The sequence below is a fragment of the Chrysoperla carnea genome, chromosome 1, assembly GCF_905475395.1.
Source record: "Chrysoperla carnea chromosome 1, inChrCarn1.1, whole genome shotgun sequence".
NCBI classification, from domain to species: domain Eukaryota; kingdom Metazoa; phylum Arthropoda; class Insecta; order Neuroptera; family Chrysopidae; genus Chrysoperla; species Chrysoperla carnea.
Window position 1 is genome coordinate 6,056,756 of NC_058337.1, and position 22,099 is coordinate 6,078,854.

At 30.7% G+C, this 22,099-nt stretch overlaps 3 protein-coding genes across 3 annotated transcripts; all 3 read left to right on the plus strand.

The window, feature by feature from the left end:
• Window positions 1-1,796: 1,796 nt before the first annotated feature.
• Window positions 1,797-3,767, plus strand: LOC123290630. The gene is made up of 3 exons (XM_044870885.1): window positions 1,797-1,943; window positions 2,556-2,723; window positions 3,585-3,767. Exons 1-3 carry the CDS (start codon window positions 1,797-1,799, stop codon window positions 3,765-3,767), a joined length of 498 nt encoding a protein of 165 aa, XP_044726820.1.
• A 4,371-nt stretch (window positions 3,768-8,138) lies between these two features.
• LOC123290632 lies at window positions 8,139-13,026 on the plus strand. The gene is made up of 6 exons (XM_044870889.1): window positions 8,139-8,176; window positions 8,330-8,518; window positions 8,583-8,750; window positions 9,210-9,332; window positions 11,728-11,913; window positions 12,874-13,026. The coding sequence occupies exons 1-6, from the start codon at window positions 8,171-8,173 to the stop codon at window positions 13,024-13,026; spliced, it is 825 nt and encodes a 274-aa protein (XP_044726824.1). The 5' UTR covers window positions 8,139-8,170.
• A 1,582-nt stretch (window positions 13,027-14,608) lies between these two features.
• LOC123290933 lies at window positions 14,609-15,718 on the plus strand. Its single transcript, XM_044871318.1, has 3 exons — window positions 14,609-14,785; window positions 14,852-15,019; window positions 15,540-15,718. Exons 1-3 carry the CDS (start codon window positions 14,633-14,635, stop codon window positions 15,696-15,698), a joined length of 480 nt encoding a protein of 159 aa, XP_044727253.1. The 5' UTR covers window positions 14,609-14,632; the 3' UTR covers window positions 15,699-15,718.
• Window positions 15,719-22,099: the final 6,381 nt, after the last annotated feature.

Sequence of the window (22,099 nt, forward strand, 5' to 3'; positions counted from 1 at the left end):
AAATGGCATCATATTCATAAATCTATATATATTTACCACTGACTGACTAATCACGAAATCTCCGAAACTATTGGTCCGATTAACTTCGCATACTTACCTCTTTCGTGGCATAGACGTCCACTAAGAACGGATTTAACGGAATTTCTTCCCCAACGGATTTTCTGTAGTTTATAAGTATGATACAGTCATAGAGGTAGTAGATACTGTTCTAAAATTAATCGGTGTAGACTTACGAAGTGACTGTTTTTCTCATGGTCAATTTTAAGTGGTGTTTTCAAGATGAAGTGATGAAAAATGGAAATATAGTTGTTATTTATAAAAATTGTCATACATTAAAAATAAAGGACGTAAAAATATAATTGATTACAAAATTTAATTTAATAGATTTAAAAAATGAATAAATATTTTTTATAAAAAAAAAATTTGTCCTTTTATGGTGGCAATTTTTTTGTGGTGTAGGGCTACCGGGGATCCCGTCACAATAAATAACGGGAACGCATCCCAATACACAGTACCTCATGGGTGAGGTGGAAATCTGTGTATTCACTGACTGGCACTATATTTTTCTGTTTAAAATTTGAAAAATTTATAATAAATATCAAATCGAAATTAAACATTTCGTTAATAAAAGAAGTATAGTTTCACAGCCAAATGATTAGTGTAATGATTAGCGCCAGCAAAGCGGGAAGGAATCAGCTAGTAACATTAAAAAATGGAACATGATTTGCTTGAAATAGTTGCCTGACTTTTTTTTTATTTATTTAAAATTTGCAATGTGCGTTTTTTGTAACAGAACAAAATTTTTCTATTTAATTACGAATTAAGCTTGGCTATATGTGTCATTTCATTCGTACAAAAATTGCAAGTTAAGAATGTTCTTTATTACAATTTTATTAATTTCTTTAAATTATTTCTTGTTGATAAATGATGTTTATGCAACTGTAAGTATTTTGCTTTAAGGTATAATGTTCGTTATAGGAAAAACAGCCGTCTAACTGCTGTTACATATCTAAATATCCACACCCAAAAATGTTGCTTATTCTGTAAAAAAGTGGGTTTAGTGGGAGCGTGGGACAGAAAGGATGCTTTGTAAAATGATTCATACCTACTTAAAACTTCGTGAGTGGCTTTCTTTTGGCGAGTCTACCAAACTTCTCTCTGCTAGCAAAATTTTGGTATAGGTGTTCATAGAATCACCTAATTAGTCCGTTTCCGGTTGTCTGTCTGTATGTCTGTCTGTCGTCTGTCTGTCCGTCTGTCATCGCGATTACTCAAAAACGAAAAAAGATATCAAGCTGAAATTTTTATATCGTGCTGAGTACGTAAAAAGTGAGATCAAGATCGTAAATGAGCAACATAGGATAGTTGGGTTGGGCCATCTTGTTAACCGTTAGAGATAGAACAAAAATTTAAATGTTAAAAATGTTCCTAATAAAAACATAAACAAATTTTGTTTGAAACATTCGTAAACATCACTGTTTACCCATGAGAGCGCAAATTGTATAGTATGTATTATATGGGTATATCAGTTATATATGTGTGACATGTATGTATGTGTAATGTGATAGAGTAATCAACACTGTCTGTCATGGTATTTCTACAATTAACACAGTCAATTGTTTGTTTTCACTTGTTTTAATAAAAAATATGTCTCATCTGGTTATCAGATGGATGAAGCATTACCTTTTACTGTCTCTGGTAGCTACCATATAAAAATATTGAAAGTTTTACGAACATGAGAAAGGGAGTCACAAAATAAGCGGTAATTATTTTTTTTTTAGAAATATAATATAAAAATGAAAGGTATCGAACAGTCTGATGATATTAAAAATCCTTATGAAGATATAAAAGAATTGAAACTAAAAAAAATGAATAAAACACATTGGTCTTTGAATGGACTTATTAAAATACTTCGGGACGATATTCCTCGTGAAAGATTATTGGTAAAATAGGACGTATAGACTTGGAGACACTGATACAAAATTTCAAATCATTTATCTGAATTAATTAATTAATCATTAATCTAAATTCAAGAACCTGTCTGGTGGGGTATGGTATTGCTGCTGGCCTGCCAGTTTTTTAACCGACTTCAAACAAAAACGGAGGAGGTTATCAATTCGACTGTATTATTTTTTTTTTATGTTTGTTACCTCAGAACTTTCGACTGGTTGAACCGATTTTGATGATTTCTCATTTATTTGAAAGCTGGTGCTTCCCGTGTGGTCTCATTTCATTTTGATCCAGTTCTGACAACGGCATCCATGAGAAAACCATAAAAGTCTTAAATTTTCATTAAGTGTGCACGAAGTGTGTCGTTTAGATTTGAGAACAAATTTGAAATCTTTATATGTGAATGAAATTTATCGAAGCAGAAATATTTTTTGGAAATATTGTAAATATTGATGCGAATCTAGATGTGAGGCCCCAATTCCATTTTCAGGCTAGGTACTTGTCTATAATAAACGATTTGCAATTTTGTATTAATGTCTTCAGATCTAGTAGACGTTTAAAAAAAAAAAAAAACTAAGCAAGTTAATATTCATTACGATATTTAGTATTCGCTTCGTGGAGCCACAAAAAAGGGAAATGGATATTCAGAAACGTCATTGTTTCAATGGAACAAATTAAATTACTGTGAAATTTGGTGTAATGAGCCTTTATTCATGCCATCTGTAAGAGCAAGTATTAATTATACGGGGTCCAATTGTTGTCCTTACCCAGTGGTAAGTAATATTACGCATTGTAAAATTTGGCAATTATCGATATACGCACGCGATAAATTTTCAGCGAATGGTTATCGTTAAAATTCGTTAAATAAAAGTTGTACAAAATAATTGTTTTTTGAAATATATATCTAAGTACATACTGTGTCCAAAAAATTAGATGACATTCGAATTTAAACTGCGCGCGTTTGTTGTGCACTATGAATTACTTTCGCGCGGCCAAACAGCCAACAAGGAATATTATTTGAACGTTATGCGTCATTTGCGTAATGCTATCTACCTAAAAAGGCCGGAATTGTGGAAAGACAATTCATGGTTTTTACACCACGATAATGCACCATCCCATACTGCACTCATAATTCGTGATCATTTCGTCAAAAACTCAACCCATACCGTTCTGCAACCACCGTATTCACCTGATCTGGCGCCGTGCGACTTTTGACTGTTCAGCAAGCTTAAAAGACCGCTCCGGGGACACCGTTTTGATACGATAGAGGAGATTCAAGCCGCAGCGAAGACGGAACTGAAGGCAATTCTGGAAAGTGACTACAACCAGTGTTTCGAAGATTGGAAAATCCGTTGTCATAAGTGCATTGCATCGGGAGGGGATTACTTTGGAGGGGATGAAATTGATTTGGAAGAATAAATAAAGAATTTTCAAATTAAATACAATGTCACCTTATTTCTTGGGCACAGTATATGTATATCTAAGTATTATTCAGAAATTCGGTATAAATTTAATTTATATCGGCAAAATTTCGAAAACGTGGCTAGATTCGATCTAATACTGTTTCAAGTGAAAATTATTCGCTCTCGTACAACAATTCACCATTAATTTTTGTTTCTTTTTGGTATTATTAGGGTACATATGCGATGGTTGATTTTATTCCTGATACAAGCAAACTTCCATCATATATACCTGAAAAATATTGGAGATTTGAATACCTTATTCATGACCTAGACACGATTGTTTGTCGAATTAAAGTATATATAGAACTTGAACCTGTTTTAGAAGAACATCCAAAATCGTTCACAAGTTCCTAAAAATGAATATTCATAAATCAGAACAGTGCAAAAATCAATCCAAATTTGAACAAGCTATGAATTCGACCTTTATTGCCCAAATCAACTTCCAAATATTAATATTAATTAGGTATTGTTTTATAGAAAAGCTGTGTAGCTAAGAGGTTAAGCACACTCATTGTAGACACCCGGTACAAACTATGTTCCTATCCTATCTTCGTATGTCTAAAATTTGTTTTATTCTTTAAAGAATTTAATTTTAGCTACTTTTACTTATTACTGTATTAATTAATTGTAATATTAGTTTAAAAAAATACATACTTCTGATTTAATTATATGTCCGTTCCTACATTTGGTTTGATTAGGATTACTGGAGTAAATCTAAGCAAAAAAAGGCTGTTATATGGATTAAAAGTTCGAGCAGCGAAACTTTGGGGTTTTTCTATTCACATCAAAATAAGTATTTTTTGAAATTTTTTACTTTCCCGGAGTGGTGCAACATGTTTAAAAAACAAAATGGCGTCAAAAATGGAATTTTTTTCAGAAATTTTATCATTTTTATTTTATATTCGCAAAAGGGGCATCGGTGGATATCCAAATTTGGTAGGTTTGTAGTCAATGTTAAGAACTACTCCTCATATTTGGGGGGGGGGGGTTTATCCCTTCCCCTCCCAGTTATATATATATGTATACATACATATGGTAAAACAGTTCATTTGACTGTAACTTGAAAAATATTTGATTGATTTTAATGAAACTAATATCAATAGTAGGTTTCATTACTTACAAATTTCGGTTAAAATTTTAGCGAAATCCGTTACATAGTTCGGCCAAAATTTTAAATTTAGTAAATTGTTTAAAATGGCTGCCATTTTATGCCATTTTGTCCTACGAGGTTAAATTTTTTTTTAAATTGTAGCATTTTTTATTATCTTTCGATTTTATAATAAGTAGCTTACCCATAAAATAACTCCTTGATCCATATTTTTGCGAAAGACGGAAAATTTAACACTTTCTGGAAATAATTGTTTGGGGGGTGTATGGACTGGCTTTGGGGGGTGTTTTTTGCTTTGGCTTTAGAAAACTATTTTTAAAAGAGGTCTATATGGTTTAAAGCAAAATTTTTAAGTTTTAACCCCCGCGCTGTTAGGGGGAAAGGGTGAATGGAATAAATGTATCTTAAAAGATTTTAAAAAGAGGTCAAAATAGTTTAAAATGCTAAAGTAACCCAAAACTTTAGATGTTTTAATTAACATAGCCCTTTTTACAACATCCACCCCTCCCCGTCCCGCTTTCATATTTTTGCAAATTCAAAATTTTTATGACGTATAAAGAGGTTTTTGGGGTCGCTGATCTCAATTTTAACCGAAAGTTGTAAGTAATGAAACCTACTATTGATATTAGTTTCATTAAAATCAATCAAATATTTTTCAAGTTACAGTCAAATGAACTGTTTTACCATATGTATGTATACATATATATATAACTGGGAGGGGAAGGGATAACCCCCCCCCCCCCAAATATGAGGAGTAGTTCTTAACATTGACTACAAACCTACCAAATTTGGATATCCACCGATGTCCCCTTTTGCGAATATAAAATAAAAATGATAAAATTTCTGAAAAAAATTCCATTTTTGACGCCATTTTGTTTTTTAAACATGTTGCGCCACTCCGGGAAAGTAAAAAATTTCAAAAAATACTTATTTTGATGTGAAAAGAAAAACCCCAAAGTTTCGCTGCTCGAACTTTTAATCCATACACAAGGCGTAACTTCACTCTACTAGATACTTATTATATGAATAACATAAAATTTCCTTGTACTTGCATTAAATTATCTCTATTATCTTTAACTCCTGATAACTCACTTACAATTTTTTTTAAAATGAAACAACATATAATTTTTATATAAATACAAATTCAGCTATTTTAAAACTATTTTTGTATATTCTCAAAATTCATGGCAAGCTGAATCTCTCATGATAACGTTCTAGTTCCTAGGTGAAAATGGTTGATTTTTGTTGTCGTTTTAAAAATCAAGGTTTAAAACGAGCTATGAGTTAGTGATTAAAGATTAAAATGACCCATTCTGTTCCTATGCTTACTTGACTTGTTATGTCAATTCAGTGAATCTTACTATTTAAAAAAAATTAAATAAAATTTTATTTTTATAAAATACAAGCTGAATACAGAGAATTACAAAATTATTCTCTTTTTGTATCCAATTATTCCATCTGGCAGTCCTGGAGCAAGCCCCTAAATCAACAGCCAAACCAATGTTTATGAAAAATAATGTGATTGGCAAATTCCGTCTATGGGGTATGGGTATGGAAGTTAGCGGACCATGCTCTAGCATCGCCAAATAGACCCTTGCACTCTATCCCCGCTACGTTTTCGTGGCTATTATAAACCAACTGATGTACTGAAACCCAGGATTTGCCTAGCGCTGAGTTTCTTAATTTCTTCTGGTTCGACTATGGTCGAACCAAACCATTTCCTTCGCTGCTGTATGAGCGCCGGGCAGTAACAGAGAAAGTGGATCGATGTTTCTTCTGAATTTTCTCCGCATCTGTCACACGCGGGAGATAGTCTTTTCCAATCTTATGTTGGAACTTGTTCAGGTTATCATGCCCTGTGAGTAACTCTACGATGACTCTAATATCAGCTCTGTTTAGTTTTTTTTTCTAAACCATCCCTGAACTATAGCGAACAAAACAAAAAAAAAATTTTGAAAATCGGCCCACCCCCACATGATTTTTTATTTTAATATTTCAATCTTACTATACCTTTACCAAAAGTACGCTTCTGATTGCGATTAGTTGTGCATGTTGAAGAGAATAAATTGCGATTTTATGTGATTTATATATTTTCATATTGATGAATGGACAGCTGCGGTTATAATAATAAGAACACGAGATACAATATTATACATGTATACAGTCAAACTTGAATAAGTGAGAACTGGATAAGTGAGAAAACTCTATAAGTGAGAGTAATAGCCAGGAACCGTCATTTTAAGCTCCCAAAACCTCTATCAGCGAGAAACAGAAACCTCTGCAAGAGAAAGTCGTTTTTCCCTCATGAACCTATGTAAGTGAGACTGCTAGAGTTCGTACAAAACGAAGTGGCACCGAGCAAGAGAGAGTGTATGATGTATATGTATGTGCACTCGTATCTACACTCTCTCTTGCTCGGTGCCACTTCGTTTTGTACGAACTCTACTTATCTATACCTCTATAAGCGACAGTATTTATGTACATAATATATGTTGTGCATATGATGCACATAATTTTATCATATTACATATTTACTACATTCGTACTTGCTGTGACTTGTTATTGCTGAGTACCACTATAAGAGAGAAACGCGACCCATGTACCTCCATTAGCGAGAAACTCGGATTAGTGAGAAACCTCTATAAGCGAGAATTAGATTGCGCCCAGGTTTGACTGTACTTACAGTTGCAGTAACTCTCTTTCTTTTGGAGCAAAATAAAAAAGAGAATTATGCAGAATTATTCTGTTCTTCTCACTTCACGTAATTTATTGATACATTTCATGGAATATAAGGACTTAATATGCAAATGAGCTCGAAAATAAATGACAATATACTATATTATAATCATGAAGATCCAGGATTCAAGGCTGGAAAGAAAGAATTCATTTAATTCAGTTTACGTAGCTCCTGTGATTTTATTATTTTTAAATTTTTTTTTCTTAAGAATTGAACAAAAAGTAGAAATTGATCGATAATATACGAAAATTTTTTTTTATTTAATAATATGTATCGTTAACTACAACATACTAAAAATTCGGATCCTTATCTACTAATTTATTTTTTTCTATTACTGGCGAGGGAACATCCTTAATGACAAAAATAACTTTCAAATTTTTGCCTTGAGAGATAGAATAATTTATTGTTTAACTGGAAGAGGACAAATTCGGAATAAAATTTTAGTAGAAACGGTCAATAAGTGTTGGGGGATAAATTTTGGGTTATAAATCCGAACGAAAAAAAATTATGATATAATTTTTTCCCAAAAATTTCCTATAATGAAAAAATGATTATTAATATAAATTATCATGCAAGCATTGATACTAAAACTATCTACACAGGATATTTAAACAATTAACTCAGTCAATTGTGATTTTCACTTGTTTGCGTTTAAAATATTTTAAAACTAATATTATCATGGTTTTTGCAGAATTGACATTACTAGGAAACTAATAATAATGTCCTTTATTCCATGAATTCAGTTTCCGGTTCTCCATGGAGCGTCCTTGCGTGTTTTGCAAACGAAAAAAAAAAATTTACATATGAACAAAGTAAACATTTTAAAACATGGATATAAAATCTGGTAATATCCAATTTTAAGTCAAAATGATGTTTTACCATGGAATTTTCTTAATTTTATTTTTTGTCAAAATGCTTGTAAGTACACTTTTTACTAATATTATAAATATGAAAGAAAGTAATTCTGTTTGTATGTTTGGATTTTCCGAGTAAAAGATCAAACTAATTTCTCAAGTTGTGTATGCGATATCTTGTTTTCCAAAATGAATGTATTATCATATTGCTTTATAGCCTGTTCCAGGAAATGCAAAGAAAACTACATACAATGTCAAAATTAAAGGTTGGGAACAAATAAGCGGAGGTGACAATCCATTAATTGATCTAAGCACATTCAAACTAAGTAAATTTAATAAAACAAATTGGGCAATTAATGGGATTATACGTGTTCTTCGTTCTGACATTTCCAGAGAAAACTATTTGGTAAAAATTCTTAATAATCAATTTTACGGACCATTTTTTTTTTATACATATCATTAATTTTAAGTTTACGCTACAAGGTGCTATCAAATATGGAAATGGATATCAAGATTCACCGTTATTGTCCTTGCACAAAAAGCCTTATTGTGATTTATTTGAAAATGATATATTTTTAATTCCGGACATATTAGCTCATCTAAAAAATACAACCAGACCTCCATGTCCTTTACCAGTGGTGAGTTTATTTACCCTCCTGAGTTCGAGACAGGTTTTTGGAAATATATTCTTTATCGTGGATTCAGTAGAAAAATTATAAGTCTCAATATATATTTATTTTTATTTAAAAAAATATTTTAGTCTTGTGCTTACGGTGCCCGCTTCTCATACGGAAGGTCAATAGATCGAAGCCCATTCACGTAAATAGATTTTTTTTAAATTCTACTTTGTTAAATAACTTTTGATTCTGATCTTTGATAACTTCTGATTACTGTTCGTAGAAGGCTTTTGACAAAAATTTTCGAAAACATAATTAAGTTAATGATTTGTTTATATTTTTATAATAATAATTAAAAATAAAATGAAAAATTAAATACACGAGGTCCGAAAAACGTGTCTCTTGCGAAGGAGGTTTATAAGCGTAACACATTCTTAAACCTTTTTTTTTGACAAAACTATTTTTTATTTATATATTTAGGGTGATTATGAGTTGATTGATTATATACCGAATCCAGATAAATTTCCACCTAATATGCCAGGTAAAAATTGGAAATTAACCACATCGTTTTATGATGGAGAGAAATTTGTTGGAGGACTCCAAGTATTCATGGAAATAGAATCTGTAGTTAAACAGTGAATATGAATAAAAACCTAATATATTTAAAAAAAACCTTTTTTTCAATAAATCCTTTCTCTCAATTAGACCCATGCAACCTATACCCTACAAATACCCAGATACAGATAAATCAAAAAATTTGTTGGGTTTTCAATAAGATGTCCCATTTTACTTAAACTTTTAAAGGGTAATAAGCCTTTTTTTTATTTTACACTTTTTGGTTGAAATTTTCAAATATCTACTTAATAAGACCTCACTTAACGTTGATGACTTTTTGGCGCAGTCAGGTAATTTATATAATTTTTATCTAGCCAATACCACTCTCACAATCTAACAAGTCTACAGAGCGTGCCAAAGCTCGTGCTACAAGAGCGTGCCTTATGACAACTGATTCCTTTCGTTATTTCCAAGATTGCTCTTTTGTGTTGTTGCAGAGGCCACCCACACCATTATTTGTTAATATTAATTAAATTTTTACAATTATATTTTTGATGTGGGTGGAAACGGTTACTTCGTTCTTATCCAAGCGACGACAATGTGATCAATTCTGCACTTCCATTAATTATAATTGTTCACACTGCCGCTGCCTGGATTCGAACCCGCAACCTATGTCCAAGAAGTCAAAGGATCTAAGACTGACGCCTTAAACCGCTCGGCAATTTAGGCTAGCCATTTCCGTTTACAATCCGTTTACATTTAATTTTTTCATATAGATAAAAATCAATCATATTTATGATCAGTTTGAACTTTACACTAAGGTTCTTTGCTGAATTAACATAACTAGGAAACGATGATTAATTTCCGTTATGTGACTCTTCATGGAGCCTAATTGCGTGTTTAAAAGAAACAAAATATAAAAACAAAATTAACATTTTAAAATGTGGATCTGATAATTTCATATTTCATATAGGTATCTATTTTAATAAAGTCAAAATAATGTGCTATCATGGAATTTTCTTAATTTTATATTTTATTACAACTCTTGTAAGTATTTTTTTTTTTTGCAATTATTATAAATACGAAAGTAATTTTGAGTGTATGTTTGTTTGACTCGGGTACAGTGACGGATTTAGGCTTGCTGCCGCCCTAGGCCCCGTTCGATGCGCCGCCCTTTTTGATAGAATAAATTTCATTAATTTTGATCCAGTTTTTTTTTTAAAGTAACTTAAAGTAATTTATTGAAATATAATTTTTTAAATATTACTGATAAACAAGACAGATAAATATATATATAAACTTTAGACAGATAAATAATTCATATTTCTTTTAATATATTAATCAATTAGAAAATGTCTTTTTCCTGGCTTTGGTCCGTGCAAAAACATCAATTATGTCGTCGTAATTAATTTCTTGGACTAGTTGAGCTTCAATAGACAGTAATACAAGTGCATTAAGTCTATCTTGGCCCATACTTGCGCGTAAATAGGTTTTTACCCTTTTAAAAGTAGAAAAAGATCTTTCTCCTGAACAATTTGTAGCCGGAATACTCAAAAAAATACGGAGAGCAATGTCCATATTCGGATAAACATCTCGAAGAATCCGTGAATGCAATACATTGCATATTTTTTGTGCTGAGCGTACATCTTCCATATTTGCCAAGGAATCTTTGAGTTGACAATGTAAATGAATGCATTCATTGCCTACCACTCTTATTGCAGGCCACTCTTTTTCTAATGCGTAGCATGCATCATGGGACATACAAATCTTCGTTATTTTTATTTCACACTAAAACCAAATTGAGAAGTCATTTGGATTAAATAATTTCGAAATGCTTCATACACGTGAGATTAATCTCACTAAAGAAACAGAAAGTAAAGAACAATACTCGATAAAGAATATCATTGATCGATTAAAAAATTAACATCTTATCCACACAGATTGAGAAGTAGATTAATGAATTGGATTATAATATTTTCTATCGAAAATTTTTTATAAAAACTCTTCTGAACCAATTTTTATAATTGATTGTCTTTACTTTTTTGTGACTCTAAAATTTTGGCATTTCATAAATTTTGCCGCCCTTCAAATTCTGCCGCCCTAGGCCCGGGCCTCACGGGCCTAAGCCTAAATTCATCACTGCTCGGGTATACTACCAAACTAATTTTAAAGAAATTTTGTATGCGATATCTTGAACAATGAAAATGAACATAAAGCACTTTTTCTAAAAAAAAAATCAATTCCTAATAGAGTGGATTGGAATGATAGGAGTGAAACAGGTCTTGTATAGAAAAATCAATCACATTTAAAAACTTTTTGAATTAAAGTTGTTGGAAAAAAATAGGATGTTCTACCCATAAGCTTTCGGTGAATTATCACCATTTAAAAATTTGGTTATTCTGGTTTATGGTAGAAATATATGAATTTTTAATTCTTGTTTTAGCCTATTCCAGGAGATACAAAGAGAACATACAATATTAAAGTTACAGGATGGGAGCAAATACACGCTGCAAAAGATCCATTATTTGATCTAAGCAAATTAAAATTAACGAAATTTAATAAAACAAATCGGGCATTAAATGGGATCATACGTATTCTTCGTTCTGACATTTCCAGATATAATTATTTGGTAAAATAAAATTCATAACAATAAATTTTACGGTAAAATTTTTTTTATACATGTTATTAATTTTAAGTATACAATGCAAGGTGCTATAAAATTTGGAAAAGGATATCAAGATACATCATTGTTGTCATTACTCAAAAAGCCTTTTTGTGCTTTAGTTGAACATGACATATTTTTAGTTCCGGACATATTAGATCATTTTTAAAATAAAACCAGACCTCCATGTCCTCTTCCAGTGGTGAGTTTATTAACCCTCTTGAGCTCTAGGCACTTTTTTGGGACTATATTCTTTGTCGCGCGTACGGCGGATGGGAGCTAGACAAAAAAAAGTTAAAAATTACAAATAGAGGTATTAAATGAAATCAAGAAATATACAATTCATGCATATTCTCTAAAATTTGATTTTTATTGATAGTATTTTTAATGTGGCCATGGTATTGTGGCTTTGGTGCCCGCTTTTATAGAGAAAGGTAGTTAAGTTGAGTCCCACGAACGTCAATAGTTTTTTTTTTTTTAAATTCTTCTTTGTTAGATAACTTTTGATTCTGATCTTTGGTAATTTATGATTACTGTTCATAGATGGCTTTTGACATAGAATTTGAACAACATGATCAACTTTATGTTTTGTTTATATTTTTGATATAATAATTAATAATGAGATGTTTATCTTCATAATTAGATAAGCAAAAGTTATTTGGAAAAAAATGATACATGGTATTCAATAATACATAATTTATAACGAAAGGGGCTTAGTTCCTACAGAGTAACCTACGATGCTTCTTGTTCTTTGGGTTTTTACAAATTTCATCGTGAAAATATTGTAAAAAACAACATTCGCCGGGAACATTAATTTTACGCTTATTTCTTACATTGAACACACAGGAACTGAAAAATTGGCACTTGCGATGGATGTTTATTACCGCGGCTCATTCATTCAACTGTTTTTTGATTTTACATGTTTAGGGTGACTATGAGTTGGTTGATTATATGGCAGACCCAGATAAATTTCCACCAAATATGCCTGTTAAAAATTGGAGATTAACTACATCATTTTATGATAGAAATATTGGTGGAGTCCAAGTATTTGTGGAAATAGAATCTGTAATAAAGGAGTGAATCTGAATAAAAAGCCATATTATTAATTTTTTTAATGTTTTTTTTTGTCCTACAATTAATCCTTTTTCTCAACTAGACCCGATACTTGACCCTTTTCTTGACTAGACCCGTTTCGATACCTTTACATGTTCGATACCTTTCAGTTTCACAGTCAGTCAACCCTAATAGAATGATAAAATAAAAATGATTATTTTTTATTTCAATGAATATGCAATAATCAAAAGTAAGTACATTTCTTCGATTATTTTACATAGATAAAAGTATATGTATCAAATTATCAGTTTTCATTTTTTTTTTTAAATGAGATGAGATGTCCATAAATTGTATCTGCTTCACCCTGTTTTATGAAATGTCAAAAAAAATAAATATAATTTTTTGTTTTCAATATATCTTTATAAATTATAGCTCATGAATTATTCCGATGTATGAGCAATATTATTGCCAAGTTTCATTCAAATCCATTGAGTAGTTTTTACGTGAGAGCGTAACATACAAACAAACAAACATCCTTACTTTTATATTTATAATGGATAGGGATAAAGATTAATACAAACATTAAAAATTAAAAGTATCTTATAATATATTTCGAAAAACTTGCCAAATCGAAAAAAATTATTATTTTTTAAAATAATAAAGCAAGCAGTGAAACTGAAACTGTATAAATAGGATATTTTAAAACTAGTATCATCAGGGTTTTTCCAGAATTCACTTAAATAGGAAACAATGAATATCTTCGGATATCCGTTTCAGCATGGAGCCTGTTTGCGTGTTTTGCAAGTAAAACATAACATAAAAAGAAAATTAATATTTTAAAATGTGAATATCAAATCTGGAACTTGTATATTTCGTAAGCATCTATTTTAATAAAGTCAAAACAATGTTTTTTTATGGAATTTTATTAATTTTGGTTTTTGTCAAAATACTTGTAAGTATCGATTTACTAATATTATAAATTCGAAAGTAATTATATTTGTATGTTTGACTTTTGTATGTTTGACCGATCAAAATAATTTTGAAGAAACTTTGTACGAGATATATTAATTAATGAAAATGACCATAAAGGCACTTTGTTTTCTAAAAAATTAATTTCTTACAGAGTGGATTGGAATGCCAAAATTTTCTTGGTAGCATCAATATTTTTAAGCGTTACAAACTTGGGACTAAACTTAGCATACCTTGTATATTACATATATAGGTTAGGTTAGGTTAGGTTATATTGGTTGTCCACGAAACACACACTCAGGCTATAGAGCCCATTGTGTTACCATATATGTGTTTTACCACCTTTCCGCTCATAATTTATCAGCTCCTCAATTTCAGAGGCTGAGTTTACCTCCTTCATGCATATACCATACATTACACCAGCCCATCACAACTATTAATTAAGTTGATTTTATTGCGACGGCGGGAATAGAACCCACTACTCTAAGCATACCGCGGACGGAATTGGTTACGCCTTAACCAACTGAGCTTATAGTAAAAATTTATCACATTTAAAAACTTATTGAATTAAAATTAAAAAACTTGGTTTGGCTTTGGGAAGAATATATTAATTTTTAACTTGTTGTCTTAGTCTGTTCCAGGAGATGCAAAGAGAACATACAATATGAAAGTTAAAAGTTTTGAACAAATAACAGGAGCAATAAATCCAATATTTGATATAAGCAAATTAAAATTAACGAAATTTAATAAAACAAATTGGGCATGGAATGGTATTATGCGTTTCCTTCGTTCTGACATTCCCAGAGAAAAATACTTGGTAAAATAAAATTCTTAAAAATAAATTTTACGTTCAAAATTTTCTATACATATTATTAATTTTAAGTATACACTGCAAGGTGCTATGAAATTTGGAAATGGATATCAAGATTCGCCATTGTTGACGTTACGTAAAAAACCTTTTTGTGATTTATTTGAAACTGATACATTTTTAGTTCCGGACATATTGGCTCATCTTAAAAATACAACCAAATTTCCATGTCCAATACCAGTGGTGAGTTTATTTACCCTCCTGAATTCCAGGCACGTTTTTGGAAATATATTCTTTGTCGTGCAGTAGACGACAAAAATTTAAATTCTACGTTGATTACTTCTGATTCTGATCTTTGGTGATTTCTGATTACTATTCATAGATGGCTTTTGACATAACATTTGAAAAATATGATCAAGTTTATGTTTTGCTAATATTTATGTTCTAATAATTTATAAGAAGATATCTTATTTTCATAACAAAACAAAAGTTATTTGGAAAAAAGATTATTAAAATTTTTATTAATACATAATTTATAAACGAAAAGAACTCAGTTCCTACAGAGTGGCATACGACACTTGTTGTTATTTGTTGTTTTTGTTTATACTTCATTGCACCACTGATGAAAAAGAATTGTTTTAAAAAACATGATTTCTCACATTAAACTGAAAATCATGTCCTTGACACAGGAGGGTAATTACCGCAGCGCATTCATAAAAAGTCTTTTTTTCCAATAATTTTTTTAATGATTTTACATGTTTAGGGTGACTATGAGTTGGTTGAGTATATGTCAAATCCAGATAAATTTCCACCTAATATGCCTGTTAAAAATTGGAGAATAACTACATCTTTTTATGATGGCGACACATTTGTTGGTGGAATCCAAGTATTTGTGGAATTAGAATCTGTAGTTAAACAGTGAACCTGAATAAAAAACTTAAATATTTGAAAAATTTTAAAAGTTTTTGTCAATAAATCCTTTCTCTCAATTAGACCCATGAAACCCACATACACATAAATCAAAGAATATCTTAGGTTTTCAATAAGCAGTCTCATTTTAGTTAATGAGACTGCTTAGATATTGTTTACAATTTGTATACAGGATATAAAAAGACTTATAAGTGAGTAAACATAGTAAATAAATAGAAAAGTTAACGGAATTGATAAAATAGTTTTACAGAACATTGTTTTCATCAATATGTTCGAAGTTGTAAACTAACAATTTTTACATTGAAAATTTATGTTTTATTTTATAAAACATATGTTTAAAAAATTCTCAAAACACGTAATTCTATTAATTTTTTTGTTCGGAAATAGAAAAAAATCTTTCATGTTTAGCTAAACATGTAAATAATGTATATGTTACACGAAAAGTAAGACTTGATTCAAAAAAAGTAAATATACTTTTCCTAGGAAGAGTTAACTATGCCTGCTATGGGTTAGTAAAAGTTGATTTCCTGAGTTCGATAGAGACATATTTTACGTTGTGATTGTGTGTTTATTTTGATTGATATCTTAGAAATGTTACTGAAAATGTATCATTTGGAGCAAAAATTACAGTTTAGCTAAAGTTTGGCGTCATACAAGTAATATTAATTGTAGCAAATCTTATGACTTTGTTTTTTCGTTTTCTGGGGCGAAATGAGACCTATCTTTAATGTTTCAGTGTCAGTAAAGCAGTTAGTTACTCCCAATTTAAAAAATAATAGTATTCCTACTCGCCAATAGATGCCAGTAAGAGTAACATTTTTCAGTTTGTTTCAGTTTTTCCTGAAAACACGGATAAAACGGATTTTTCTTAAAATAAAACAAATCTAGTTTGATTTTTCGCCTTGAAATACCCGTATCCGTTTTATCCGTGTTTTCAGGAAAAACTGAAACAAACTGAAAAATGTGACTCTTACTGGCATCTATTGGCGAGTAGGAATACTATTTTTTTTAAATTGGGAGCAACTAACTGCCTTACTGACACTGAAACATTAAAGATAGGTTTCAGTCGATGGCGTTGTTACTCGATTAGTATGCAGTAGAACCAGTAGGGCTTTTAGGACGAAAAATCCATCTAGCTAGGTTTCATTTTAAGAAAACGTCGTTTTCTCTCGGAATTTTTAATCTCGGAAACGGTTCCAACGATTTTTCTCTCGATTGTATATTTTGTGTAAGTGATTTTATAAAAGCAGCCAAATGAAGTGGAAAACAGGAGGTTGAACAAAGGAAAATAATTATTTAGAGTTTTTAATGGCTACGAATAAAAGTGTGGTTTTTCAAATAAAAAACTAATAATTTTAATTTATTTTTCATTTATTTCTTGACATTGACAAAAATTGGCTTATATAAGTGGTACAAAAAATTGATAAATATTCGGCGTTTTCTTTTAAGACAGACGAAATTTTTAAGTTTATGTTACACGTACGAAAAAGATTGTAATCAGGAGAAAAGTATTGTTTCAATTGTTAGAATAAAACCTCATTGTTCGTATAATTTTTTTCATGATGAAGCCATTTACGAAGTCACAGGTAAATGCTCGACAATTTTTGTTACCACTTATACGGTACAAGTACTTATATATAGGCCTATCAAATTTCATATGATTCACTGTAGTTTTGGGTACAGCAATACCTACGCCAATTTTTAGGTTTTTACCTGTAGTATAAAAATTTTTGTATGCGCAAAATAACTATGCATTTTAGAGAAAAAATAGTTTAGTTTTGTCTAAAGTCATCGGGCGTTAAAGTCCCGATCGATTTGTTTTTATAAACTTTTTCTTATCTTTCAAATAGTTTCTGAATAATCGAATGTATAATTTTCCGTGTTTTTGGGCGTTTTTTCGATTTTTCTCAAAAACTGTGCATTTTACGGAAAAATACTCGATTAGAAATTTTACGCCCGGCATATTTTTTTCTCATATAAAAACTGTTGTTCAAAAATTGGCATATGTGGCATTGCTGTCTCCTAAACCTCAGTTACTATATATGAATCGTTTACATACCCATACCCATGTCCATACCCATTTTAAGTTCAAAATATACTTTAAATCCGCCAATAATTTCTTCACCTTGAAAATAAACAAAATTTATTCTCCATAGACCTACGGGTGAATTTGGTGGTACTTTTTTGCCTGGTATGCAATTCACCAACGCATACGTTCCCTAAAAACGAAACGAATCCATGAATAAGTAATTAGAACCCATTTTTAAAAATTGTCAACAAAAATTTTGTCACATTTCCGCAACTCCCTATCTTTTAGACAAAAAAAATTTATTAAATAATCAACAATTTAAAATAGAAGCGTTAAACTAGGAACGTTACGATTTTTAAGAACATTCATTTCTTGTCACATTTTGTTCCGCTTTGAAATTCCCTTCCTTCTCTTGTTTGTCTTGGATGAAAGGCCCTTCAGGGATCGTCGTTATTCTTTTCTCGGGGAAAAATTATTGTTCCTTTTTTTTATGTCAATGTCAAAGTCAACGTACGAAAAACTTTTCGAGCGCAGTTTCTTTCTATATTTCTATTATAGGAAGAATTGATAATTATATTCTTGCTGTAACTCTCTGTCGAAGTCGAACGGAACGAGGGGAGGCAAAACAACACAAGTATAACCTCCACATTCTCGTTTCTCGCCTGGACTTAAGGCTGTATTCTGGTCTAGGAATTTAAAAGGATTTTTCAAAATTCTAATTATTATCGGGGATATAGCTCTGTACTGCGAGCTTCTGCTTCTGTTCAAAAGAGGGCAAAACAGCTCGGTTAGCAGAAATAACTTTGCAAGGCATTGCATATGAAGTAAAGAAGGCGTAATATTTAGATCTGGGATCGCCGATTAATCCAAAGTGAGTAATATTATTTTCCGAATGACTCTGCCGGAATTGTCTCTCAAACTTAAAACGCATATTATTCGCAGTTTTAAAATATCAACAAGTGAAAACAAACAATTGACTGAGTTAATTGTCGAAATACCATGCATTGTCAGTGTTGATTTCTTTATCACATTACACATACAAACATGTGACACACACATAAATAATAATCAAGTACTTATAGTACATATTATAAAATTTCCGCCTAATTGGCACCCTCACGGTTAAAAAGTGAGAAAAAATGTTTCAAACAAAAGTTATTTAATTTTTGATAAGGAACATTTTTTACATTTAAACTTTTGTTCTATCTCTAACGGTTTACAAGATGGGTCCTACGGACCCAAGACCCAATTGACCTATGATGCTCATTTACGAACTTGACCTCACTTTTTACGTCCTGAGTACGCTGTAAACATTTCAGCTCGATATCTTTTTTCGTTTTTGAGTTATCGTGTCCACAGACGGACGTACAACCGGAAATGGACTAATTAGGTGATTTTATGAACACCTATGACTTTTCCTAGCATCATTATTTTTAAGCGTTACAAACTTGGGACTAAACTTAATATACTATGTTTATTTCATATATACATGGTATAATAAATATCATGACAAAATAGCTACATAAATGTTTTTCATTTTCTTATAACCTTAATTTGAAAAGTGTCTACAATTGAGGCTTCTAGTCCAGAATACCTCCTTAATACTACTCTGCGAGAGTATTGAGAGACCATAAAAATAAATCTTACCACTTTTGGAGGACATTGGTAATTAGTATCATTAATTTTAGATTTTATTAGTGGCATAATAAATTTTTCAGTTTCCCACAAATTACAAAAGTTTTGCTTTTTCAATTGCAATAATGGTGAATCCTGATATCCGTTGCCCATTTTTTGAGCAATAGTTATTGATACCTAAAATTGATCAATATATATTAAATATAAAAATAAATATCAACCATCTATACTCATTAGACCATGGGACAGAAATAGTGTTTTGTTAAATGATTATTAATTCATACTTGAAATAACGTGCGTGTCTTCCTTTTGGCGAATAACATTAATAATTATCGAGGTCCACACGAAAAACTTCCCAGTATAATAAAAAGTTATAAAAAGGCCTTGTTAACATTTATAGATCATGTTTCGGACATGTTTTGCAGCTTATCCTGAAACGATCATTATCTCCATAGATAAATGATGAGTGAGTTTCATCCACTTTTCAGATTCTGTTTATCGAGTTTTTTCCAGTTTTTCTATTACCATTAAAAAAAAGGCTAAGTCAATTCTGCTGAAAACTCCTTCAGTTCTTCGCGAATACGCGTTTACGTGTCGAAAAAGCCTAGTCACGTGTTCATGTCATAATTGGTTGGCGAGATAATCGAGGCGAATGAATCCGAACTAAAATACGTACACACACACACAGACATCACACTGAAAAGGTTTGGTGCGGATATTAAGGCCTTGAAACCGGGAAGAAAATCAGCAAAAGTGAACCATGTATGCATTCAAAAACGAAAATGCTCATCGGCAAAGTATTTTTCTGGGAAAATATTTTATTGTTTAATAATTATTAATGTTATCAAGTTGGCATAGAGTTCGAAAAATTATAGCTTAAATATGACGCTATCACGCCCATTAAAATACGCAGTACTTTCGAATAAAGTCGCAGAGAGAAGTTTGGTAGACTTGCCAAAAGGAAGCATTCAGGAAGTTTCGAGTATATATTAATCATTTAAGAAAAACACTTTCTGTCCCGCGTTCTGTATACTTTAATTGTACCAAAAAATTTTCTTTTTCAATATTATCCCGAACCACATTAAAAATTCCATCTATAGCGTAATGAGTTTTGTTCAGTTTTGTGAGTTTCAAAGCTTTTAAATCCAAAAATGGATTCTTAATTCCTTCATCATGCTCGAGTCCTTTCAGTTTTACGATATAATTAACCTAAAAACAAAGTTTTTTTCATTTAAAAAAATATTTTCTGGCAATACAATTACGGATTCGAAATCTGCATTTCGAGAAGAGAGATGTATAAAAAATTGTTTCGAAGAAAAGTTGTTTTTAGTTTTAAGTGTCAATTGGAAATTATTTTTTTGTTTATTTATAACTTTTTGAAATTAAAAAAAAATATATTTCTACTTTCTATTTCTGTGAAGTTTATCAGTTTTTCGAACGAAATGTTCCCATTTGTTAGAAACACGACAAACCTTGTTCTGTATTTATATGTATTAATGTCTCGGAATCTTTAAACGTAATTTTTTACACAATTTAAATTAAAAATAAAATTAAAAAATTAAAATTAGTAAAAAAAGTAGAAAAACAGGGTTTATAGCACTGTAAAAGTGAGTAATCATTTTAATTGCAGTGAAAAATTTAAAGCGTGGGGTGCACGAAGTCTGTCAAATAAGCTAATTTAAAAAAAGAATTAGAGACCCTTACGCTTTAAGTTTGACAGTACAATTAAAATTATTATTCATTTTTAATGCAATAAAGCGAATTTTAATTAGTTTTTTTAAGCCATAATTTATTTTTTAAATCAATTATTTGAATAACTTTTGGATAAATGAAATTTATACGATCTCGAAAGACTAGGCCTACTCGGGGCAGTAAGATGTCTTTCTCCAAACAAATATAACAACTTATACTCTTTTCTACCAAAACGCATTAATGACGAAAAAAAATTTAGATTTTGTACAGGTTTGGATAAAGTACAAAACTCGAAACTCCTTCATTGGTCAAAATGTTGACTTTTAATTTATAAGGCAATTGCCGTAATTAGCTATTGCTTTATTCCTGTAAAGAACCTCGCACAAATTAAATATAATCTGCATTTTTGTCAAATATTTTCAAATTTTGGGAAATGATAGTTTAAGTCATTCTGAATAAAAGTTCTCACGGTCACAAGTCATGAAAATGACAGTATTTCAAGTTATCGAAAAATTAAAGTTGGAAAATGTACTCATTTATGTAAAAAAATTATTGTAATTTAATTGTCCAAAATCATGTACGTATATATGTAGATGAAAATATTGATCTTAAAACTTCATATTATTGATCCCACTGAACATTTAACACTGCTTTTTCTTTGAATTTCGTAACATTTGTCTCAAAAAAACAAGAATTAAAAAACAACACCTTACATTAAAAAACATACGTATGCATGTAGTTATACATATCTGTATATGTATTTGCCTATACATACATAGTCATATATTATAAAAATGAGTACATTTTCTAACTTTAACTTAGCATGAAATCCTGCCATTTTCATGACTTGTGACCATGGGAACTTTTCTTTAGAATGGCTTAAACTAACAGTTGTCAAATTTGAAAAAGTTTGACCGAAATGCAGATTACATCTAATTTGTGCGAGGTCTTTTGTAAAAATGTTATTTTTCGTCCACATTCATGAAGTTTTTACACAATTCGCCATCAAGTTGAAAATAAGGTACAAATAATTTCAA